A 27,259-nucleotide genomic window follows, 5' to 3' on the forward strand; every position below is an offset into this window, starting at 1 on the left:
AGTTAAACCCGAGAGTAAGACATTGATTATCTGCAACTGATATGTTATTATTTTGAACATAGTTGGGCAATATTAATGTCACTTATCCTTTCTTTACCCTTTTCTTTTTCTTATTTCTTAAGCCTGGCAGTGATCAACATAATTAGGTCATATCAACATAATTAGCTCCCGTAATGGCAAAGGCAAATGATTTCAAAGCTTTCAGCCTTGATTTAGAATAAACTTTAAAAAATAACTGTTAATTCTGTATATTTAAAATATTACCATAGTTGTTAAAAGACAAGAAATCAGAAAGTACAGTCCCAATATCCTCACACCAAGTCGTTTCAAAATTCAACATAGTAATATAATTCCTGAAATACAAGGGGTGAAAAGCTACCTATTTTATTTTCCTCTCTATAAATAAATATACATTCATTCCTTTAGTTTTGAATAACATAACCACATTTGAAAAAAGTTGATAAAACAATGCCACAACTCTATATTTACAACATTTTGTGTCTTAAAATGAATAATGTATATCCCGCAACACACAATACTTGCTCCAAAATATCTCACTACTAAATCCTTCTTTTAAAATGGTAATCAGGCTACCCTGGGCACACTCCCTATGGGTTAGCCCTGCTGTGCAAGAAGCAGAAAAAAGAAAAAAAAAAGTATCTATATATGTATATATGGAAAATCCCCATTATATACATCTATATGTATGTATATGTATAGGAATACATTGATTCCCATTATATACATACATTATACATATATATTCCCATTATTGATTCCCATTATATACATACATTATACATATATATTCCCATTATTGGTTCCCATTATATACATACATATATACCTTACACATATATATTCCCATTGATTCCCATTATATACACACACACATATATATGCATACACATACATATGTATACATAAGTATATATATAAGTATACTTATATAAGTATTATTATGTATACATAAGTATATATATAAGTATACTTATATATGTATACATATATATGTATACATAAGTATATATATAAGTATACATATATAAGTATTATTATGTATACATAAGTATATATATAAGTATAGTTATATATATACTTATGTATACATATATATGTATATAGTGGGAATATACATGTATAACAGGAGTACATACATATAATGGGAACACATACATATAATGGGAGTACATACATATAATGGGAATACATACATATAATGGGAACGCAGTATATATATAAGTATACTTATATAAGTATACTTATATATATACTTATGTATACATATGTACGTATATAGTGGGAATATACATGTATAACAGGAGTACATACATATAATGGGAACACATACATATATATAATGAGAATCAATAATGGGAATATATATGTACAATGTATGTATATACATATATCTGTGCATATCATGAGAATCAATGTATATATGTATATAATGGGAATCAAATTCGTATACATCATACTACTTATGAACGTTGGATTTAGTCATATAGCCACTATTTGTTCAATACTAATAAAATTTTAGGATACAAATTGTTTCTGATTTTTTTCCCTTCATAAACGCAGAAAATTATTTTCCAAGGCTACAAACTTAAATATCATGCAGTTTAACGTTTCTTTTTCTGTTCTTGAGAACAGCTAGAATAATATAGAAAGTATCTATTTCGGCTGGGCGCGGTGGCTAATGCCTGTAATCCCAGCACTTTGGAAGGCCGAGGCAGGCAGATCACGAGGTCAGGAGATCGAGACCATCCTGGCTAACATGGTGAAACACTGTCTCTACTAAAAATACAAAAAAAAAAAAAAAAAAAATTAGCCGGGCTTGGTGGCGGGTGCCTGTAGTCCCAACTACTCAGGAGGCTGAGGCAGGAAAATGGCATGAACCCAGAAGGCGGAGCTTGCAGCGAGCCAAGATGTCGCCATAGCACTCCAGCCTGGGTGACAGAGCAAGACTCCATCTTAAAAAAAAAAAGAAAGAAAATATCTATTTCTTGGCCAGGCTCAGTGGCTCATGCCTTTAATCCCAGCACTTTAGGAGGCCGAGGCAGGCGGATCACTTGAGGTCAGGAGTTCCAGACCAGCCTGACCAACATGGAGAAACCCTATCTCTACTACAAATACAAAATTAGCTGGGCAAGGTGGTGCATGCCTCTAATACCAGCTAGTCAGGAGGCTGAGGCAGGAGAATTGCTTGAACCTCGGAGGTGAACGTTGCAGTGAGCCAAGATTGCGCCATTGCACTCCAGCCTGGGCAACAAGAGCGAAACTCTGTCTCAAAAACAAACAAACAAAAAACAAAAAACCCTGAACATTTGGTAAAATTCACCCATAAATCCATTTGAACCTCTTACCTTCTATAGATGGGTAAACCACTGATTCAATTTGTAAGACATGGTTTCCTATTCTAGAGTCAATTTTGATAATTTATATATTTCTAGCAAAAATTAGTATTCATTTCATCTGAGCATTCACATTTATTGATTGAATTTTAAAGATCTCTACTTATAAAATAATTACAATTCACTTTTAAGTTTATTGTTATCTATGCCTTTTCCCCTAAAAAAAAAAAAAAAAGAAAAAGCCTGGCTTGTTTTATCTGTTTTGGTAGTCTTTTTTTAAAAACCACTTTTTAATTTCACTCTTCATCCCTATATTTTTTGTATCTCTTTTTAAAATTATTTTCTATTGTGTTAACTTTTGCTTTTATATTTTTTCCCTAGATTTGGGCAACACCTCATTCTATATCATAGAGTATCATGTACCATAGAATACCATATATGATAGAACAAGGTGTTCTCCTGCTATTATTATTTTCTTCTTCCTTTGTGCTGTTGCTTTAAAATTTATTTTCATCTTTAATATATTGATATACAGAACTACAATTTTCCTTCTAAGGACACCTTTAGGTATATTCTCCCTACCCAAGTTTTGGTGTGCACTGGTAACTCAGTTTCTACTGTGTAATTTTTACTGTATGGCCTCTTAACCCCATGAATTTTATAAAAGTATTTTCCTGGCTGGGCGCGGTAGCTCATGTCTGTAATCCCAGCACTTTGGGACGCCGAGGCAGGTGGATCACAAGGTCAGGAGTTCAAGACCAGCCTGGCCAACATGGTGAAACCCTATCTCTACTAAAAATACAAAAATTACCCGGGCGCGGTGGCAGGCGCCTGTAATCCCAGCTACTCAGGAGGCTGAGGCAGGAGAATTGCTTGAACCCGGTAGGTGGAGGTTGCAGTGAGCTAAGATCGCGCCACTGCACTCCAGCCTGGGTGACAGAGCGAGACTCCGTCTCAAAAAAAAAAAAAGAAAAACTATTTTCCTTCAATTTCTAAATGTATAGAATTAAAGAAGACTTTATTGTTGATGTGTAATTTTAAGGCAAGAGAGATCAGAGAATATAGTCCACATGATGAAGATTCAGGAGTTTCTTCAGACTTCTCTGTGGCCTAAAACATGGACAATTTTTATAAATATTCCATGTACTGGAAAAGAATATAAAGTATATTTACTGGAAACAGAATGCTAGCTTTCTGTAAGATAAAAAATTGTTTGATTTTTAACCATCATTTTATCTGTTTGATTCATCAGTTTCATTGAGAAGTGTGTGGAAAAAAAACCCTACCACTACAAATGCAGATCTGACCATTTCTCTTGCAATTTTGCAGTTTTATATTTTATTTGGATGGTAGATTGTTAGTTACTGATTGGTAATTATTTTCTCAGTTGGAGGAGTATTCATTTCTAAAAATGCTTTTGGCTTAAAATTCCATTTTGTCTGATATTAATATTGTTTTACATAATTTTTTCCCATCACTGTCAAGCTTTCCTAAAGAAAAACTTTGCTTTAGGTTTGTCTCCTGCAAACAGCATTTGCTACATTTTGATTCTGACTCTAATTCAGAAGTCTCTGCCCTTTAACAATTGAGTTTAATAGCTTTATATTTGTTCTGATTACTATTCTATTTTTCTTTAAAAAAAACTTTATTCAGTACCTTCTCCTCCTGAACAACAACAAAAGACTGTAGCGTGGCTTTTAAACTCTCTAACACATCCTTCTGAATTTCCTGCTATTGTTTTCTAGAATTTTAGTACTACTGTGGTTTTAAACATTAAAATTTAGGTTTTTAAACTCAAACATTTGTATTTATGTTTTATCAATTTCTTTGCTTACCGGTTTCTTGTATCCCACGCCTTCCTTCAGGACTCACTTTTCTTCTTATTGATGTATATATCTTTTAGTAGTTCTTTTGTCAAGGGTCTAATGATGGTAAATTCATTTATTCTTTGTAGATTTGAAAATACGTTTATTTTTTCCTTCTCTAGAATGGTACTTAAGTACAGAATTCTGTATTGTGTTATTTTATCTTGGTATTTTGAGAATATTACTTCCCATCATCTTCTGTAATTTATTATTGCTGATGAGGTCAGAACTTTGATGGTTGTTCTTTTGTAGGTAATGCGTTTTTTCCCTCTGATAGCTTTTAAGACATTTTTCATTATCCTTAAAGTTGCACAGTTTCATCTGTTCTGCTTAGTGATGGATATGATTCTTCAGTCAAGGATTCATGTCTAGCTACAATGCTAGAAAATTCTCCACCATTCTCTTCAAACATTTCCTCTCCCCTCCATTTCTATCCTCTCCTTCAGGAACTTCTAGTAGATAATATGGTGGAGCTTCTAATCTATTCTCTTTCTCTCAATTTCTTTTTCATATTTTCTATCTCTTTACTATATTTTATTATATATTTTATTGTATTATTTCTTGTTTTATCACTCACTTATTCACTAATGCATTCAACTGTGTCTAATATGCTGTCTTACCCTATATATTGAGGTTACCCCCCAAAACTTTGTTTTATTTTATATCCAGCTGTTCTTAATACATAATTATCAGCTTTTGCTTTATTTTCTCACATTGTTTTATGGCTACTGGTCATAGTTTAAAATAAACATGTTTATAATTCTCAAGATTAAAGTTTATTTCAATTTCCTTGAGTGTATTATATTTTGCTTTTTGTTTGTTTACATTTTGACTATCTTTCTTGATAAAGATTTGCTCTCCAGCTTTATAATTTTTTTACTGAGGAAACTCATTTTGATGGGAGGTGCTTTGTTTTAGTTTCTTTTCCATCTACAGATGTAGTCCTTCTCATCAGATGTTTTGGAAGTTGCCTCAGTCTGGCTCTTGGAGTCCATTTCAGAAGTAGATATTTTGCTGGACACCTAAGGTTCTTGTCTCATAGAGATATTTCACTTCTGTTCCCTAAATCAAGAAGGTTGTCCTCCAAGTTTTTAGTTACACAGTTGTCTCTGCTTCTTCCCTCTACTAACGACAATTTGCTAATTTATTTTTTTCCCTTTTTTTTAGTTTTGTGTTTGTTTTGTTTTTTTTTTTATATATACAACCTGGATATGACAATTTGCTAATTTCTAATCATAACTCTAGATAGTTGCTCAAAGATTTTTTTTATCCATTTTGGTTCACAGGTAGGGCAATAAGATCCCGGTTCCTTGCTTTATTCAAGTAGACTAGATCTACTGACGTACTACATGTGAAATGCATTCATTCCCTATTCCTCTGTACATGCTGAAATCTCAGCCCCATTGTGTATTTTTTTAGCCCTTAATTCTCCTTGGGACTATAGCTTAAACTGTGGATCCATGCTTCACTTCTAGTCCATGGAGATCTTTAATCCCGTTGCTTTGGGGCATGACTACATATTTTTAGATTCATTTTTCTATATACTAATAATGACTTTACCTTCTTGACTGGAAGTCATTTGTACTTATATTTAAACAACCTGGAGAGAGCTGAAAAGAACTCATTCAATACACAATAACATAGAAAGAGAGAACTTGGCTTTAAAAGAAATGTATTAGGAGTTTTGTGTATTCCATAGGTAGTTTTAGATTTTTAAGAAATTGACAAAAGTTTCCTAGTTTTAAGTAGTAAAGTTAAAAATATGTATATATGCTATTCCTTAATAAAAAAGTTAAAAAGTGGAAGGTAAGGTCACATTTAAAGTTTATTAAGGTAAGGTAATTACTAACAGTTGAAATACATTGGTAAGTGGATTACTAGAGCTCATAAGCTCCCTAAAAATATATCTATAAAAAATACACTACAAGTCTGGGCAAGATAGTAAGACTTTGTCTGTGAAAAAAATTTAAAAATTAGCCAGGCATTGTGGTGCATACCTGTAGTCCTAGCTACTCAGGAGGCTGAGGCAAGGGGATGCCATGAGCCCAGGAGTTCAAAGCTGCAGTGAGCTATAATCACACTATTGTACTCTAGCCTAAGCGACAAAGCGAGACCATCTCCAAAAAAAAAAAAAGGTTCTGATGAATGAGCACTATAAGAAAAAATGTGGAATTTTTTTCTATTTGGCTTTAGATAACAAAATTTTATCTTAAATTAAGTTTATTTTATTTAAAATAAGTTAATTTTCCTTAAAAAATCACAGCCACAGGGCACCCAAGACATATATTTAACAACTGTAACTATACCACAGAGGCAATGTCTTTTGGAGTTGGAGGGAGGACATTCTCTAAGGAGAAAGACCAAAATCACAGAGAAAAGGAGGGAGACTGTTTGATACTGCATGTACTAGAGGATTCCAATACTCTTCCATAGGGAGTATGTTCTTTCAACCCACCACAGTATATTAGTCATTACCTTAGTGATCTACTATTACTGATTGGATTCATACCCCTCAGGAGAACTGATATGGATAAAAGGTTAAGAGGCACTGGTCCTAAGGTTTGTATTTAGCACATTTTCTAAAAATCACAAGTAACAGAGAGAAAAACCAAGTTTATTCAATTTGGGTGGAGGAAAAATGATTGATTATAAAGCAAAGATGGAAAAAGAAAAGAACTCAGCAATGATGCAGAATAATCTGTATGGCCTCTACCAATGTCTCAAAGTGTAAAATATGGAGAACTTATCATCAGAATCTCCTGAGATATTAGTTCAAATGCAGACCCCCCATTTCAGATCTATGGAATCTGAACCTGTAAACGTGGGGTTGCAAAACTCATTTTTAAAAAAACCTAAGTTTTGAGACTTGCAGCTAGAGAGAAAGATTTACAATTGCATTTCCTCTAACAAATCCAGGGAAAAAGAATTACTTTGATCTGAAATAACACTAAGCTTTACATTCTTGATAGGAGCCTGTAATATTATACAAACTGAGTAGAAGCTCACACGTTCACACCACATTTTGTGAAATAAACTTACTTCAAAATAGAATAAATATATCCGGCCTGGACAGTACAGTGAGACCTCATCTCTATAAAAATGAAAAAAATTAGCTGGGCATGGTGGCGCATGCCTCCAGTCCCAGCTACTCAGGAGGCTGAGGCAGGAAGATCACTTGAGCCTGGGATGGGAAGGTTGCAGTGAGCTGAGAGCACACCACTGCATTCTAGCCTGAGCAACAGAGCGAGACCCTGTCTCAAACAAAAAAAAAAAAAAAAAAAAAGAAAGAAAAAAATTAAAAAAAAGAAATTAAACAGAATAAATAAAACAGCTTCTCATTTAACAAGCCAATGAAGACACTTAATAAGCATCATGATTAAGAGGGGTTTAGAATTAAGAAACTTAGGCCGGGCACGGTGACTCACGCCTGTAATCCCAGCACTTTAGGAGGCCGAGGCGGGTAGATCACGAGGTCAGGAGTTTGAGACCAGCCTGGCCAACATGGTGAAACCCCGTCTCTACTAAAGATACAAAAAATTAGGTAGGCATGGTGGCGTGCGCCTGTAATCCCAGCTACTCGGGAGGCTGGGGCAGGATAATTGCTTGAACCCAGGAGGCAGAGGCTGCAGGGAGCCAAGATTGCAGCACCATTGCACTCCAGCCTGGGCAACAGGGGGAGACTCTGTCTCAAAAAAAAAAAGAAACTTAGATGGCCTCAGTTATTTGTGATCTAATCACAATTCATTAATAATTTTAAAATTAAAAACTGCTCCTGATTTTAAATAAATCTCTTTGGATTATAATGGATATTAAATTTATTTGACTTTTAAAACCACTGGGCACAAATTCACACATTTTTTCAAAAGAAATGTTTCCTATGAAAAAATATTCACCTTCTTAAAAACCAATTTCAGAATAGTAGGAGACAATTTTAAGAAGAAAATTTTAAGCTTCTAGATTATAGAAATTAGGGCATAAACTATATAGTAAATGTTCTGCTAAACTAATTTTTTTGTTTATTTGAGTATTATTTTTAAAACAATCCAATACATTAATATCACTCTGAGTTTCGGATTTTTGATGAACAAAGTTGAATGCAAAGGACTTTATGACTGAGACTTTCTCTCTGCGGTATACTAACTCTCCCAATAAAGGAGAATATAAAAGAACTACCTGAATAAGAAAATCTATTTTCGTCTAAGAGATTTTTTAGGAATATCACTGAGAAAGAAGACTAAGGAAACAAACTACCAGCAATACAAATCTCTTTTTATTGGGACTTCATAATCTTTTTCAATTGAAGAGGATTTCCTTTGTCACCCAGCAGGGTCCTGGAACTTCTTGGCTGGAATTCAGATATCCAGAGTTCTGGTTACCTAAAACATCTATTCTTTACGTAGTAGCTTACAAGCATCAAAGGCGACCCTCACCTGATGCTTGGCCGGATCTATGCCCTCCAAAATAGTCTTCACGTCCTCCTGCTTGTCCTGCGAAAGGAAAAAGAAGAACTCACGGATCTTATTCCAAAAATGAAAATCACATTTGGCCATGAAGACCTTGTGACTGATACTTCAGATGCTGGGCTTTGTTAACTCAGGATCTTCAATTTAAAAGATTCTCAACTGTAGAGACTGTAATGTCAGGAGCAGAGTATAAATTTTTTTAAGGGGGTGATATTATGGTTTTTTACCAATAAAACTTCAATATAAATCTTAATATATGTAGAAATATTTCTGCAGAATTATTTAAATTCATGCCTTTGTCTCAAAAAACAACTAAAGCCACAAAAACAGAGCAACATTTAAAAATATCTAACCAAAGAAAATAATGAAATCAAGAGATTTGGGCATATCAGAAGTTGGGAGGACGGAGGAAAATACCGTAAGATAAATAGTTACATAGCTTTTCCCCTCATTATAAATGTACTTAAGGCTTACACTTTTCAACTAAAACAAGAACCTTCAAAGAACTCGAGAAATGGAATGTTTGTATTTTCTCTAGATCTAGACTCTTAACAGAGAGAAACTATCTAAAGGTGAGACAGGGATACAACTTAGGAAACCATAATAAGCTTTTCCGTCATTGACCAGAGTCAACTAAATCTCCAAATAAAAGAAATGTGGCCTAGAGAAGGCTTCACTCTAAGTCATTCCAATTTCCTACCTACGTGATGTGCTTACCCTAAGAAAGTGCATGCTCTTATGGTATAGATTCAGCAAGACAGTATCCTGAGACAACTATATGATTTTAAGAAGCTAACTGTTAAGGCTCACTTCCTCTTCCCTGCCACCCTACCCCATATTTCACCCCATATTTCGATAAATAGCAAGTCCCATTAAAATATGAATAATAAGCACAAAGTGTCCAACATGGAACCTATCAAGAAATTCCTACAAAACAAACAATAAAATTTTAGTCAAATATTCCCCAATATCTTCAAATAAATTAAAGACAACAGGGAATCTTTACTTAAATAGCTCAACAAAGTGATAAAAGATTGGAAAGTGAATTGGAAGAATAGAAGAAACTAAATACAGATTGAGCATCACTAATCTAAAAACCTGAAATCTGAAATGCTCCAAAATCTGAAACTTTTTGAGTACTGACATGATACTCAAAAGAAATGCTCATGGAGCATTTCAGATTTTGGATTTTTAGATTAGGGATGCTCAATGGGTATGTATTCTGCAAATATTCCAAAATCCAAAAAAAAAATCCAAAACACTTCTGGTCCCAAGCTTTGCAAATAGATAGGGAGCAGTAACAGTGAAGCCATGAAAATCACATTTAGAAGTAGAAACAGGCCAGTCGTGGCTCACACTTGTAATCCCAGTAACTTGGGAAGCCAAGGTGGGTAGATCGCTTGAGCCCAGGGATTCAGGACTAGCCTGGGCAACATGGCGAAACTCCGTCTCTACAAAAAATAAAAATAAAAAATTAGCTGATGTGGCAGTGTGCACCCGTAGTTTCAACTACTCAAGATGCTGAAGTGAAGGATTGCTTGAGACTGAGAGGTCAAGGCTGTAGTAAGTTGTGATCATGCCACTGTACTCCAGCCTAGGGGATAAAGCAAGACCCTGTTCATTTTAAGAAAAAAAAAAAAAAAAAAAAAAAAAGCAGAAACAAGTATACAGAAAAAAATAGTGACCTGGATGACAGGCTTAAGACACAATGCAGAAGAAAAGGACAAAGAAATGTGTTAGACATAAAGATAATACAAATACAAATAAGCGAGATGAGGGAGACTATACATATGAATGGTAAATATCTTAAAGGACGTTAACAGAATAGAAAAATAAATAGTCAAAAACATAGCAGAAAGAAACCTTCCTTTAAAAAAAAGAAAATATCACCCCACAGTCACCACTAAAAAAAAAATTAAAATTAAAAAAATAAAATACCAAGACAACTTATTAAAGACTATGACTTATTAAAGTCTTCAGACAAAGTATTCACTGTTTCTCAGGAAAATTAATATAGCATAATTAACACAAGATATATCCTAGTGAAATCAGATGTTTAAGTATAATGAAAGAATTTTATGATAATCCAGACAGAAAAAGGAGTCACTTACATATAATACAGAATAGTCTAGCAGGCTTTGGCAATATTCAGTACCAGAAGACACTAATATAGTGGGTTTAAAATTTTGAGGAGAAAGAACAGGTGATTCAATAATTTCATACATGGCTACATTCATTTATAAATACAACATATGGTATTCTAAAATATGCAAGCACCTATTAACTCCTTTTCTGAGGGGGAGAATAAATTCAAATCAAAATACCAATACTAGCCAGCCAACAGATAAGTCAAGTTGAGAAATTCAGGAATCATGAAGCTATATAATAAGAAAGACTAGTAATGTAAAAACTGAATCCACTTAAATATTATATATACATATATATATTTAAATAACTATGAGAAATAGGGTCCTAAATCAAAATGTAAATGTATAACCAGGAGAATATTAAAATAACTCATGAAAATTCTATGGTGAAAGATATATTACTCTCCGTGTCCTTCAGAATGAAGTCAATAGATACTGAGCAAATATTTGATTTTTAAAAATCTATTTGTAAATGGTATCTTCACACACTTCCACAAAGTATTATCTTCATACACTTCCAGAAACAAATTTTATTCCTGTGTTTTCTATAGTTCGCTAAAGCTTTGGGAGCAATTAATAGGGCTAATTGTAGCACAGATTTTTTTGTTTGTTTGTTTGTTTTTGAGATAGGGTCTCCCTCTATTGCCCCGGCTGGAGTGAAGTGATACAATCTCAGCTTACTACAACCTCCGCTTCCTGGGCTCAAGCAATCCACCTCAGCCTCCTGAGTAGCTGGGACTACAGACACGCACAACCACACCCGGCTAATTTTTGTATTTTTTTTTTTTTTTTTGGTAGAGACGGGTTTTCACACGTTGCCCAGGCTGGTATGAACTCCTGGGCTCAAGCAATCTGCCCTCCTTGGCCTCCCAAAGAGCTGGGATTAAAGACTTGAGCTACTGTGCCAGGCAAGAAGATTTTTGTAGATAATGCAAACATAGGGGCTGTGATCAGAAATTAGAAAATTAAACTGTTTAAAAAAGGAAGAAGAAGAAGGAAGGAGGGTGGGAGGGAAGGAGAGAAGGGAGGGAAGAAAGAGGGGAGAAAGAAGAAATCTGTTTATATTTGTGAGAATGTGGGAGAGTCAGGAGGGCTCAACTGTTAACAGAGATGTATACTGGTTCAGCATTTTTAAACAGTTTGACAATAATTATCAAAATTTCAGACGTGGACCTCCCGAAACAATAAAATTTTAGTCAAATATTTCCCTATAACCAGCAATTTCACTTCTAGGAATTTATCCCTATTATATATATTCACAAAAGTAGCAAAGATACATAGATATGCCTAGCAATATTTACTGCAGCACCATTTGTAATATTTAAAAACTCTTAACTCAGGTGTTTATGCGTAGATAAACGGTTAATAAATTATACAGAACACTGGGTACCTGTGAAAAAGAATGGGAAATTACTGGAACACAGAAAGATGTTGTATCACATATATTAAATGTACGTATTTTGGGTATACAGAAATGTCTAGAGAGATACACAATATATTGTTTAAATTTTTAAAAAATCTTATAAAAGAGGACTTGGTCTATGTTTTCTATTTATAAGATTTAATATAGATAATAAACTGATCCATAGATATTTTTCTTTCTATTAAGGAAGGTCCATATCAAATCTCATTTAAAAGGAAATAAGTTTCAGGAAGAAGAACTACAGAGCACTAATGTACCCATGTCTAAATTACCTAGTTTCCAATTGCTCAACTATTTTCGGAAAATGCCCAAAATAGTTCATTCAGTCAGCAGAATACAGTCCAAAGAAAGCAACAAAGGTCAGAGAGCTTATTTATGGTTAGGGAGGAAAGTCAGTGATAAACTACGTTTTTTTGTTTGTTCGTTTGTTTGAGACGGAGTCTTGACCTGTCACCCAGGCTGGATTTTGGCGCACACCTGTAATTCTAGCTACTCGGGAGGCTAAGGAAGGAGAATCATTTGAACTCAGGAGGAGAAGGTTGCAGTGAGCCGAGATCGTGCCACTGCACTCCAGCCTGGGTAACAGAGCCAGACTCCGCATCAAAAAAAAAAAAAAAAGAATTAGTACACTTAAACTGAGAACATATCTATGAGATGCCAGGAATGAAATACATCTCCACTGCGTGCAATGGGGGATGGACAGTCCTCTATCTGCAAACTGCTGGAGGAAATTATTATAGCCCAAAACAGATATTAGAAGACAGCAGCAAAGAATGAAGGACAAGTAAGATGATACTGCCTTGTAAGATAAAGTTAATAAGAATTACCAGTTACTTTTTCCCAGGACTCAGGGACTAATCTGCCTGCTTTACTCTGAGGTTTCCTTGTTTTTGACTAGAACTTTTTCTTTCCTCTGGCCTACAATAAAGCCTGAAATAAAATTTATTCGTAGGTTTTATATTTTTGTCACTGTCACAAACTTTACTCACAAATATTCATAGGTTTTAAATATAAAAATTATTATACTTTCCCATACTTTCCACATTTTCTTTTACTCCTAAAAAATTATTTTAAGAGAAGGGTCTCACTATGTTGCCCAGGCTGGCATACAATGGCTATTCACAGGCATGCTCATTGTGCACTGCAGCCTTTAACTCCTGGGCTCATGCAATCCTCCCACCTCTGCCTCCTTGGTAGCTAGGACTACAAGCCCAGCATTTCCACATTTTATATGAAAAACAGTATTGCTTTTTATAATGAGGAAAAGAAATAATATTAAAATTTAGATATCAGTCCATAGATAATAAAAGCATGGAAGAGGCTATACATTTTTAAAACTTAAAATCAATATATAAAATAATTCAAAATAAGAAAAGGTAAAAAGTTATACATATAAAGTTATTAAATCCAACAGTATTTGTAATAGTGAAAAATGAAAAGCAAAAGTTCCATAATTAATGAACGAGTATGGTTCATCAACTTGATGGAATATGATGCAAGAGTTATAAATATAGAGACTATATAGTAATATGGTAAAGATTATGATAGATAGGCCAGGCGCGGTGGCTCACGCCTGTAATCCCAGCACTTTGGGAGGCCGAGACGGGCGGATCACGAGGTCAGGAGATCGAGACCACGGTGAAACCCCGTCTCTACTAAAAAAATACAAAAAATTAGCCGGGCGTGGTGGCGGGCGCCTGTAGTCCCAGCTACTCGGAGAGGCTGAGGCAGGAGAATGGCGTGAACCCGGGAGGCGGAGCTTGCAGTGAGCCGAGATCGAGCCACTGCACTCCAGCCTGGGCGACAGAGCGATACTCCGTCTCAAAAAAAAAAAAAAAAAAAAAAAGATTATGATAGAACACAAGAACACATAGTGAAAAAATAGAAAACAACTGTATTATATATTGTGTCTGTAATTTCATGTAAATATGAATGTAAAAATAGATTGCAAGATAAAAAATGAATAATTATGTTAGAAAAATGGCATTACTTCTGTATTGAATAATTAAGATACATATTTATCTGAGCCTTTTTTTTTTTTTTCTCCCAGATGGAGTGTCACTCTTCTTGCCCAGGCTGGAGTGCAATGGCACAATCTCAGCTCACTGCAACCTCCGCCTCCTGAGTTCAAGTGATTCTCCTGCCTCAGCCTCCCAAGTATCTGGGATTACAGGGGCCCACCACCATGCCCGGCTAATTTTTTTGTATTTTTAATTGAAACAGATTTCACCATGTTGGCCAGGCTGGTCTCGAATTCCTGACCTCAGGTGATCTGTCTGCCTCGGCCTCCCAAAGTGCTGGGATTACATGCGTGAGACACCGTGCCTGGCCTATCTGAGCCATTTTTAATCTTACATTTTGAATGTAAGTAAATATGGTAAGTTCAAATAGTTCTATCTGTTCAATTAATGTAGTTCTTCTAAGAAACTAAATAATAAACACTCTTTTAACTAATTCCAGAAGACAGTAAAAATAAAATATTTAAAAATGTAACAGATATTAACTTGGTCACAATCAGTATGGTTTTGTTATACATTAGAGTACATTTACCAGATAGTTCCTCTTTTATCCTATTTAATTTCTTTTTTCTTTTTTTCTTTTTTTTGAGACGGCGTTCTCGCTCTTGTTGCCCAGGCGGGAGTGCAATGGCGCAATCTAGGCTCACTGCAACCTCCACCTCCTGGGTTCAAGTGATTCTTCTGCCTCAGCCTCCCAAGTAGCTGGGATTACAGGCATGTGCCACCGCACCCAGCTAACTTTTTGTATTTGGTAGAGACAGGGTTTCACCATGTTAGTCAGGCTGGTCTTGAACTCCTGACCTCAGGTGATCCACCCACCTCGGCATCCCAAAGTGCTGGGATTACAGGCGTGAGCCACTGCACCCAGCCCTATTCAATTTTTTAGAAGAACTCCCAACAGGTTAAGACAGTGACTTTGTTGTAGAAAATACAAGGAAGAGAGAATCCAGATAAGAATTTATAAGATAAGAGTATTAAATTTTGCTTATATTAACTAAGCTTTTAAGTTCTACTCTATTTCTTTATTTTGAATGAAGAACTTCAATTCCTAATTTTTATAGATGACTCAAAGTAACTCTATAAAAGGAAAAAGATATAGAAAGAAGTCAAAAGACTAAGATGTACTTAACATATATTGCTGTCACAATTCTCAGACAAAAAAGCATACCTCCCAAAAATTATAACTGATAGAGAAGGTCCTAATTAATAAGAATGAATGATAGTGTTTTCATTACAATATTTGGTATTAGTAGAAATGATAATAAATAACAATCATACTATACATTTATTTTGGTTAATAATTATTTTCCAATAATGTTCTCAGGAATCTACTTGGATTATTTAAAAGGTAATACTTTCATAGTTTTTTCTAAATAAGCAAAACTAAGAAATATAATTCTCTATAACATTTACAGCTATGTATGTCACACATAGGTTTTTAAGAAATGTATCCGAGAATTCTGGGAAAAACTCTAGAAAGCAGTTTAAAACACTCTCACAAAATAAAAGCTAGGCAAAGCACACATTTCAGCAAGAAGCATGAACATTTAAATGGAATATTATTTTTATACAGATTATTACACATATGAACCTGCCACCTAATTTGAAATTTTGAAAAACCAAAACAGAAAACACAAAAAGAATAGAATTTGTAGGAATGTACTAGGAGGATGATTAACAATAGTAGCTTTGTTTTGAAATGTCTAATTAGAGAAACAACAGAAATCAAAGTGATGATGGATGTACTAATTACTCTGATTTGATAATTATACATTATATACATGTATTGAAATATCGCTCTGTACCCCATTAATATGTTCAATTATCATGTGTCAATTAAAATAATAATAAATCACTCAAAGTGACTTGACTTGTTACTCTATTCTGTGAACACATCATTGAATTTATGATATATCTAACAGAGGGCAGTTTAAAAAGCACAGGAATGTCAAATGGGGGTGGAGTAAAAGGAAGAAACAAACTAGTAGTTTTACCTAGGAAAAGAAACAGTATGCCCTGTTCAACACTAAGTATTTTCAAATACATTTAATACATACAACAACTAGAACAGGTAGCCAAGCTTTTTTCTTTTTTAAGTTACTGTATACAAAGTATACAAACCATTGATCTTTAGTGTTTTCTAAATGTTAAGTATAAATGGATATTAACATTCACGCAAAAATATTTGAAATTAAAAATATCTTACTAAATCAGCCCCTGCTTGAAGTAAAACATCTGCAACATCCGTATGTCCATTTTCACAAGCATAGGTTAAGGCTGTGTCTCCTGTTGCTGTTGTAGCATGCACATTAGCGCCTAGCAAACAAAAAAGCATACATTTACTTTGTGAACTGTAAAATTATATTAGATAGTCCAATTTTGCAATCTGGTGAAACTGAAGAATTCAAAATATGAAAATATCAAAATGCATTTTAAGTATACTAGTTTTCCTTTAAATATGCTTTATAAAAATAATTTGAGTCATACCAAAAAGAACTAAACCAAATGATTTTAAAACACAGTAATTTGCCCTTACATCACTAGTAAGATATACCCTAAGGAATAAAAGAGCTGCAAAACCAAAAAATATTAAGCATTTTTCAGAAATCATATTGGTGGTATTTTTGGTTTGTATTCAGAGACAGTTCTATGGATATTGTGGTATAAATCAAATGAGCAATTATTTTGTGAGAACAGAAATTTTGGGCATGGTTAAGGGAAAACACAGATATAAGATTTTTTTTTTTTTTTTTGAGAGATAGTCTCACTCTGTCGCTCAGGCTGGAGTGCAGTGGCATGACTCAGCTGCAACCTCTGCCTCCTGGGTTCAGGCAAGTCTCGTGGCTCAGCCTCTCAAGTAGGTGGGATCACATGCCACCACGCATGGCTAATTTTTGTATTTTTAGTAGAGATAGGGTTTCACCATGTTGGCCAGGCTGGTCTCGAACTCCTAACCTTAGGTGCGATATAAGATTGTTGAACTTAATTAAGTAAAAATCTTGTGGTTCTGGCCAGGCATGGTGGCTCAAACCTGTAACCCTTGCACTTTGGGAGGCTGAGGCTGAGGCAGGCAGATTACTTGAGCACAGGAGTTTGAGACCAGCCTGGGCAACATGGTGAAACCCTATCTCTACCAAAACCAACCAACAAACAAAAAAATCAGCCAGGCATGACGGCACATGCCTGTAGTCCCAGCTACTTGGGAGGCTGAGATGGGAGAATTGCTTGAGCCCGGTAGGCGGAGGTTATAGTGAGCTCAGATCATGCTACTGCACTCCAGCCTGGGCAACAGATCAAGACTCTGTCTCAAAAACAAAACAAAACCAAAAAACCCTTGTGGTTCTGAATTGGAAGTACTGAGGTGGTCCCTTAGCATCCTTTGAAGGTGACCAATGAATCCCTGATATATTTAATCTATAAGAAAAATATATATTTCCCAGCCTTGACCAACTAAAGCCTAGAGACAATGGTAGTGGACTAAGCATAAATAGCATCTCTAGCTTAGATTGTGGTCTCTAAGTACCATTTACTACTAAATGAAATTAGGGCTTCTTAGAAAAATGACTGATCCCAAGGCTGGAGCAGGAACTGTACAAGATGAGCCTGGAACACCTTGCCATATGAGAAAGTAAGGAAACTATCAGAGACTACAATGAGGTCATGTCAAAAGGATTTAGGAGCTAGCCTTATTGACCAAAGATATTCAAACTGTCCCATCTTCTGACAATTTTTACATCAAAAAGAATAATGACCGTGGTGAAGTAAAGGCCATCTTATATATTTAAATCCAAAAGTTCAAAATGATGTTCAAATAAAAAACAAAAAAAAACAGGGCCAGGCACAGTGGCTCATGCCTGTAATCCCAGCGCTTTGGGAGGCCAAAGTGAGAGGACTGCTTGAGGCCAAGACTTCGAGATCAGCCTAGGCAACAAGCAAGACCCCACCTCTACAAAAAATAAAAAAATAAATTAGCGGGACATAGTGGTGCGTGCCTGTAGTTCCAGCTACTTGGAAGGCTAAGGCAAGAGGATCCCTTGAGCCTAGGAGTTCAAAGTTGCAGTGAGCCACAATCACACCGCTACATTCCAGCCTGGGTAACAGAGCGAGACCCTGTCTCAAAACAAAACCAAACAAAAAAACACTTCACTGATCACCTTTGAAGGATGCTAAGGGACTACCTCATCACTTTGGAAACCGGCAGATAAAGGGGGAAAAAAAGACAAACATTTTTCTTGCCATTCTTTTTTTTTTTTTTTTTTTTTTTTTTTGAGATGGAGTCTCGCTCTGTCACCCAGGCTGGAGTGCAGTGGCACCATCTCAGCTCACTGCAAGCTCTGCCTCCTGGGTTCATGCCATTCTCCTACCTCAACCTCCTGAGTAGCTGGGACTACAGGCGTCCACCACCATGCCTGGCTAATTTTTTGTATTTTTTAGTAGAGATGGGGTTTCATGGTGTTAGCCAGGATGGTCTCGATCTCCTGACCTTGTGATCCGCCTGCCTCGGCATCCCAAAGTGCTGGGATTACAGGTGTGAGCCACCACGCCCGGCCTTTCTTGCCATTATTATATGATGATTTGTACTTAATTTACAGGCAAATAGTTGAGGGAAAGTTTCTCTTTATAGATATTCAAGGAAGGAATAAACAAAGAAGGAATAAAAGAACTTAGAGTATCACCCCTTTGTAACCCCTAATGAATTAATGGATCTAAGCAATGCTCATCAATGGCTAATAATATCACAAAAAGAGAGGCAACTATATACTTATTACCTCCTGAAGAAAGTATACAAATACCACCTATGACGTAGTCCCATTAAAAAAAAAAAAAAAAGAATCAAACCTAAATACAATCAAGTCTCTAGATCTAACTACTAATTTATAGAAAATCCAAAGGATAGAAAAACAAGTTAAACAAAATCATAGTGATATCATCAGGAAAATCCATACTCTGGGAAGCCTAATGGAAAAATATTCTATTTCTTCAACCAAAAATTGCAAGAAGATAAGAAAAATGAAATGTAGCCCATAGATTAAAAAAGGCTTAAGAGACATTGATTAATAGTGATTGTATGAATCTTATTTCAATCCTAATTCAAACAAGTCACTAAACACATACATACAGATTTGTAAAACTATCAGAGAAATATGAAAATGGCTTGGATATTTTCTAAGAAACTCTTATTAAAATTTTTTATGTAGGAAAATTGTATTGTGGTTATTTTTAAAATTATCTTTTAAATACTGAATATTAACTTTTATAAAAGTAACATTTTTAATCATTAATTTTCAAATTTTAAAAATAAAACGTTAAAAATGTTTCTTTTAAATAAAAATAATTTTATAAGAATGGGGGATGTGGAGGAAGTACAGAGACAATAAGATTGGCCATGAATTAGACATTCATGTTAAAACACTAACTAGGTGATGGATTCTTAGGATCTCAAATGCTACATTCTCTATATGTTTGAAAAAATGCCATAACAAAAAGTTGTTAAATTTGTTTTAATTGTATAGGCCTTATTTGAGTTTTCTTTAGTGCCACACTGTAAGAAGCACTTCATGTAAATAAATTACCCTTAAAACTGGGGGAAAAAAAAACACTTTTAGGTAGTGACATAAAAGTGATTCTCAAACCCTGAGATAGTTTCTACGAGCTACATACTTCAAATAAGCAAAAGGAGCTAAATCAATGGCAATGCAGTAGAAAAAACAATGTCAAGAGTTCTAAGTTTGAATGTTGACTCTGTCCCTATTAGCTTGGTTACCTTAAACAGAGTTATATAACATCATTGTGCATTAGTTCCCTCATCTACAAGAATGTGTTTAATATTTCTCACTACACAGGAACCAGTGGCAATTAATAGAGATAACATAAAAGCTGAGCAAAATGTCTGATATTCAACAATTTCTCAATAAACATTTATTCCTTCTTTTAAAAACACGTTACAATAGCATGACTTTAGCTTAAGAGAGGGATGTGGGAAGAATGTACAAAGATAACCACTAGCAGAGAAAGACTCTTGAATAGGACACAGTTACTAAAAATGATAGGGGAAAAATGACTGAATATATACAACAACTAGAGTGATTATCAGTATTTGATTCAGGAAAAAAGTCAGCTTTTATGGTTGGTTTGTCCAAACCATAAATCATCCAAACCATTCACAATGTGGTTTAAGGCCAGGTGTGGTAGTTCACATCTGTAATCCCAGCACTTTCAGAGGCTGGGGCAGAAGGATTGCTTGAGCCCAGGAGTTTGAGACCAGCCTCAGGAATGTGGCAAAATCCCATCTCTACAAAAAATACAAAAATTAGCCAGGCATAGTGGTATGCGCCTATAGTCCCAGCTACTTGGGAGGCTGAGGCTGAAAGATCACTTGAGCCCAGGAGGTTGAGGTTGCAGTGGAACATATTTACACCACTACACTCCAGCCTGGATGACAAAGCACGACCCTGTCTCAAAAAATAAAATAAAATAAATAAAATAAAATAAAATAAAATCTGGTTTAACAAATTATTTCAATAATAATTCAAAGGAAAAACTGAGGTTGGGCTATATTAAAATTAATGTTAACAATGAAAGTCCAAAAGGATGAATAAAATGTTGCTAAATATTTTATTTTCTTTTACATATTAACTTTTCTATATATCAAATTTTAAATAATATATCAGACCTGGAAAAAAAGAAAAATCTGACATTATTTTCAAAGAATATATTTACATCTGTTGGGACTAATTTTTTTTTAGTATGTTCTATAAAACTACAAATATTCTATGTAAAAGTACTTATTGCTTACCACAGCTTAACAATAAAGCACAAATATTTTTAAAATTAGTACTCTGTAAAAATAAACTAATTCCCACTTTTTTCAGATGACTTAGAAATGTCAAGAAATGAACAGACTTAAAGGTACCAAATTATACCCTCAATAATGTCATCATCCCCATCTCCTCTTATTAACAGAGACTAGGAGAAACTAACATCTCCCTTCCACAAGCCACAAACAATTAGACGGAGAAAGAAGGTGAACGAGATACCTTATGGTCACTACACAAACATTAATAACAGTAAGAAATCTTTTTAAAAATGAGTTTTAGAGACTTAGGAGTCTAAGATCAGTTAAATTATGCAGCTGTCTTTCAACTTTTACAGAAATGAAAAAGTTAACAGTAAATTGTTAAAGTTAAGAAAGCGATATAAGTCTTTTTCTAAACGGTATTTTTAATTATTTAATTTTATCTTATTTTTAATTGACAAATAATAATTGTATATATTTATGGGGTACAATGTGATGTTATGATACATGTATATGTTGTGGAATGATTAGATCAAGCTAATTAACATATTTATCACCTCACATATTTGTGACGAGAACATTTAAATCTACTCTTAGTAATTTTGAGATATACATTATTGTTAACTATAGTCACCTTGCTATGCAATATATCATTAAAACTTATTCCACCTATCTAAGTGAAACGTTGTACCCTTTGATCAACATTTCCCCTCTCCTTGTGTACTCTCCTCCCACCCTCATCCCCACACTCTGGTAACCACCATTCTATTATCTACTATGAGCTCAACGTTTTTAGATTCCACATATAAATAAACTATTATTTGTATTTGTCTTTCTGAGCAATAAAGCATCTTAAAGCCACATACCAGAAGCCAGCAAATATTTAACCAATTCCAGGTGTCCCTCCTGAGATGCCTCCATCAGAGGTGTGGAGCAGCCAAGTTCTATATCAGCCCCTGCCTTAATAAGAAAGTCTGCAACTTCAGAAAATCCTCCACAGCAAGCCAAAGTAAGAGCAGTTTCTTGAGTTTCTTCTGTCTGGGCATTTATATTTGCTCCTAGGAAAGTATAAAAATAGATAAAACTAGTTGCAAGAGACATAATAAAGATATTAATTTTCTGAATTGTGATAATCATCTCTGTCTTCTCTGCTTCTGTGGTTTCCTCCAGGGTGTTGAGAATTTACCATCAATGCAAAAAAAAAAAAAAAAAAAAAAAAAATATATATATATATATATATATATATATATATGCTAGCTGTAGTAAACTTCACCAGTACTAACACAAAACATCCAAAGAAAACTGATTTTTCTAAAAGAAGTAAAACTGCTTTACCTTGTGCTAAGAGTAGTGCCACCATTTCTTCATGTCCTTCCCGGGCAGCTTCCATCAAGGGAGTGTATCCTTCATCATTAACTTCTTCAAGATTTGCTCCCCTTTCAATAAGTAGAGCTGCCAATTCAACATGTCCTCCACAGGCAGCTAGCGTCAATGGAGATTCAAATGAATCTGCAGGCATGTTCACTTGAGCACCACTATCCAAAAGCAAACGTGCCACCTCTACATGTCCATCCTGCAGATTTTCAGAAGTAAAGAGAGAAGGAGAGAAATTTTTTGTTTTGAGATTTTTTTAAGTGGAAGAGAAGAAAGCAAGAGATTGGAAAAAGGAACAAAAAAGACAAGATTAGAAGATTCAGCATAGACAGCATATATATTATCATGCTCATCTGAGCCTTATCAAAAGTTCATCAATATTGTTTTTAAGTAATTTTCAAATTATTTTAACCAACTTTTGAGCAAGCCCAAAATTCTCCAAAAGAATGAGACTTGGTGACATAACAGTCACAAATCCAAATAATTTTAAATTTCCATTTTTGAAGTTCAAAAAACTATGAAATCTATAGTCAATGCTACCTCAAAATAACTAGATTATACTACTGCCAGGTCAAATATAGTCATACCCTCAAACTCAGGTGTCATATTCAAATGTAGAAACCGTATTACATCTATTTCAGAAACAAAGGCATGCAAAAAATAACACAACAAATTATGTGAAGTCATTACCATTTGGGATTATGTCACCAACATAAATGTCTCTGGATTGACACTATCCTATATTTTTCCTAATCACAACACCTTGCTGCAATGAGGCAAAGATTTTGCAATGACGTAAAAATGAAGACATTCATTTGTAAAAAATTTTTACCATGGCCTATCTGCATAGATAGTAAGTCAATTAACAATAAAATATTCTCATGGTGGGTATCAATTCTACCTATCATCATAAATATCCTTCTTTAATTTCAAATTTTTAATGTCAAAATTTATGTAGGTCTTTTTTTTTTATACTTTAAGTTCTAGGGTACATGTGCACAACCTGCAGGTTTGTTACATATGTATACATGTGCCATGTTGGTGTGCTGCACCCATTAACTTGTCATTTACATTGGGTATATCTCCTAATGCTTTCCCTCCCTGCTCCCCCGACCCCACGACAGGCCCCAGTGTGTGATGTTCCCCTTCCTGTGTCCAAGTGTTCTCATTGTTCAGTTCCCACTTATGAATGAGAACATGTGATGTTTGGTTTTTTGTCCTTGCGATAGTTTGCTGAGAATGATGGTTTCCAGCTTCATCCATGTCCCTACAAAGGACATGAACTCATCCTTTTTTATGGCTGCATAGTATTCCATGGTGTATATGTGCCACATTTTCTTAATCCAGTCTATCATTGATGGACATTTGTATTGGTTCCAAGTCTTTGCTATTGTGAATAGTGCCACAATAAACATATGTGTGCATGTGCCTTTATAGCAGCATGATTTATAATCCTTTGGGTATATGCCCAGTAATGGGATGGCTGGGTCAAATGGTATTTCTAGTTCTAGATCCTTGAGGAATCGCCACACTGTCTTCCACCATGGTTGAACTAGTTTACAGTCCCACTAACAGTGTAAAAGTGTTCCTATTTCTCCACATCCTCTCCAGCACCTGTTGTTTCCTGATTTTTTAATGATGGCCATTCTAACTGGTGTGAGATGGTATCTCACTGTGGTTTTGATTTGCATTTCTCTGATGGCCAGTGATGATGAGCATTTTTTCATGTGTCTGTTGGCTGCATAAATGTCTTCTTTTGAGAAGTGTCTGTTCATATCCTCTGCCCACTTTTTGATGGGGTTGTTTGATTCTTTCTTGTAAATTTGTTTGGGTTCTTTGTAGATTCTGGATATTAGCCCTTTGTCAGATGAATAGATTGAAAAATTTTTCTCCCATTCTGTAGGTTGGCTGTTCACTCTGATGGTAGTTTCTTTTGCTGTGCAGAAGCTCTTTAGTTTAATTAGATCCCATTTGTCAATTTTGGCTTTTGTTGCCATTGCTTTTGGTGTTTTAGACATGAAGTCCTTGCCCATGCCTATGTCCTGAATGGTATTGCCTAGGTTTTCTTCTAGGTTTTTTATGGTTTTAGGTCTAACACTTAAGTCTTTAATCCATCTTGAATTAATTTTTGTATAAGGTGTAAGGAAGGGATCCAGTTTCAGCTTTCTACATATGGCTAGCCAGTTTTCCCAGCACCATTTATTAAATAGGGAATCCTTTCCCCATTGCTTGTTTTTGTCAGGTTTGTCAAAGATCAGATGGTTGCAGATGCATGGTATTATTTCTGAGGGCTCTGTTCTGTTCCATTGGTCTATATCTCTGTTTTCGTACCAGTGCCATGCTGTTTTGGTTACTGTAGCCTTGTAGTATAGCTTGAAGTCAGGTAGTGTGATGCCTCCAGCTTTGTTCTTTTGGCTTAGGATTGTCTTGGCAATGCGGGCTCTTTTTTGGTTCCATATGAACTTTAAAGTAGTTTTTTCCAATTCTGTGAAGAAAGTCATTGGTAGCTTGATGGGCATGGCATTTAATCTATAAATTACCTTGGGCAGTATGGCCATTTTCACGATATTGATTCTTCCTATCCATGAGCATGGAATGTTGTTCCATTTGTTTGTGTCCTCTTTTATTTCGTTGAGCAGTGGTTTATAGTTCTCCTTGAAGAGGTCCTTCACATCCCTTGTAAGTTGGATTCCTAGGTATTTTATTCTCTTTGAAGCAATTGTGAATGGGAGTTCACTCATGATTTGGCTCTCTGTTTGTCTGTTATTGGTGTATAAGAATGCTTGTGATTTTTGCACATTGATTTTGTATCCTGAGACTTTGCTGAAGTTGATTATCAGCTTAAGGAGATTTTGGGCTGAGACGATGAGGTTTTCTAAATATACAATCATGTCATCTGCAAACAGGGACAATTTGACTTCTTCTTTTCCTAATTGAATACCCTTTATTTCTTTCTCCTCCTGATTGCCCTGGCCAGAACTTCCAACACTATGTTGAATAGGAGTGGTGAGAGAGGGCATCCCTGTCTTGTGCCACTTTTCAAAGGGAATGCTTCCAGTTTTTGCCCATTCAGTATGATATTGGCTGTGGGTTTGTCATAGATAGCTCTTATTATTTTGAGATACGTCCCATCAATACCTAATTTATTGAGAGTTTTTAGCATGAAGGGCCGTTGAATTTTGTCAAAGGCCTTTTCTGCATCTATTGAGATAATCATGTGGTTTTTGTCTTTGGTTCTGTTTATATGCCGGATTACATTTATTGATTTGCGTATGTTGAACCAGCCTTGCATCGCAGGGATGAAGCCCACTTGATCATGGTGGATAAGCTTTTTGATGTGCTGCTGGATGTGTTTGCCAGTATTTTATTGAGGATTTTTGCATCGATGTTCATCAGGGATATTGGTCTAAAATTCTCTTTTTTTGTTGTGTCTCTGCCAGGCTTTGGTATCAGGATGATGCTGGCCTCATAAAATGAGTTAGGGAGGATTCCCTCTTTTTCTATTGATTGGAATAGTTTCAGAAGGAATGGTACCAGATCCTCCTTGTACCTCTGGTAGAATTCGGCAGTGAATCCGTCTGGTCCTGGACTTTTTTTGGTTGGTAGGCTATTAATTATTGCCTCAATTTCAGAGCCTGTTATTGGTCTATTCAGGGATTCAACTTCTTCCTGGTTTAGTCTTGGAAGGGTGTATATGTCCAGGAATTTATCAATTTCTTCTAGATTTTCTAGTTTATTTGCATAGAGGTGTTTATAGTATTCTCTGATGGTAGTTTGTATTTCTGTGGGATCAGTGGTGATATCCCCTTTATCATTTTTTATTGCATCTATTTGATTCTTCTCTTTTCTTCTTTATTAGTCTTGCTAGAGGTCTATCAATTTTGTTGATCTTTTCAAAAAACCAGCTCCTGGATTCACTGATTTTTTTGAAGGGTTTTTTGTGTCTCTATCTCCTTTAGTTCTGCTCTGATCTTAGTTATTTCTTGCCTTCTGCTAGCTTTTGAATGTGTTTGCTCTTGCTTCTCTAGTTCTTTTAATTGTGATGTTAGGGTGTCAATTTTAGATATTTCCTGCTTTCTCTTGTGGGCATTTAGTGCTACAAATTTCCCTCTACACACTGCTTTAAATGTGTCCCAGAGATTCTGGTATGTTGTGTCTTTGTTCTCGTTGGTTTCAAAGAACATCTTTATTTCTGCCTTCATTTCATTATGTACCCAGTAGTCATTCAGGAGCAGGTTGTTCAGTTTCCATGTAGTTGAGCGGTTTTTAGTGAGTTTCTTAATCCTGAAGTCTAGTTTGATTGCATTGTGGTCTGAGAGACAGTCTGTTATAATTTCTGTTCTTTTACATTTGCTGAGGAGTGCTTTACTTCCAACTATGTGGTCAATTTTGGAATAAGTGCGATGTGGTGCTGAGAAGAATGTATATTCTGTTGATTTGGGGTGGAGAGTTCTGTAGATGTCTATTAGGTCCGGTTGGTGCAGAGCTGAGTTCAATTCCTGGATATCCTTGTTAACTTTCTGTCTCATTGATCTGTCTAATGTTGACAGTGGGGTGTTAAAGTCTCCCATTATTATTATGTGGGAGTCTAAGTCTCTTTGTAGATCTCTAAGGACTTGCTTTATGAATCTGGGTGCTCCTGTATTGGGTACATATATATTTATAAGATAGTTAGATCTTCTTGTTGAATTGATCCCTTTACCATTATGTAATGGCCTTCTTTGTCTCTTTTGATCTTTGTTGGTTTAAAATCTATTTTATCAGAGACTAGGATTGCAACCCCTGCCTTTGTTTTCCATTTGCTTGGTAGGTCTTACTC

General features: G+C 35.2%; 1 protein-coding gene across 13 annotated transcripts in view; it reads right to left on the reverse strand.

The window, feature by feature from the left end:
- Positions 1–27,259, reverse strand: part of LOC100601055 (ankyrin repeat and KH domain-containing protein 1) — a 141,987-nt gene that overhangs the window by 63,676 nt on the left and 51,052 nt on the right. For 9 of the 13 annotated variants that reach the window (XM_030828002.1, XM_030828056.1, XM_030828039.1 and 6 more), the window contains exons 8-11: positions 22,402–22,639; positions 21,933–22,124; positions 16,477–16,586; positions 8,650–8,706 (exon numbers count right to left, since the gene is read on the reverse strand). In XM_030828002.1, the coding sequence (XP_030683862.1) occupies positions 8,650–8,706; positions 16,477–16,586; positions 21,933–22,124; positions 22,402–22,639 (597 nt within the window). Of the gene's footprint in view, positions 1–8,632; positions 8,707–16,476; positions 16,587–21,932; positions 22,125–22,401; positions 22,640–27,259 lie in introns of those variants that run through there. The other 4 variants (XM_030828062.1, XM_030828016.1, XM_030828050.1 and 1 more) reach the window with 2 other exon arrangements.

The sequence above is a fragment of the Nomascus leucogenys genome, chromosome 2 (assembly GCF_006542625.1).
Source record: "Nomascus leucogenys isolate Asia chromosome 2, Asia_NLE_v1, whole genome shotgun sequence".
In the NCBI taxonomy this organism is placed as follows: Eukaryota; Metazoa; Chordata; class Mammalia; order Primates; family Hylobatidae; genus Nomascus; species Nomascus leucogenys.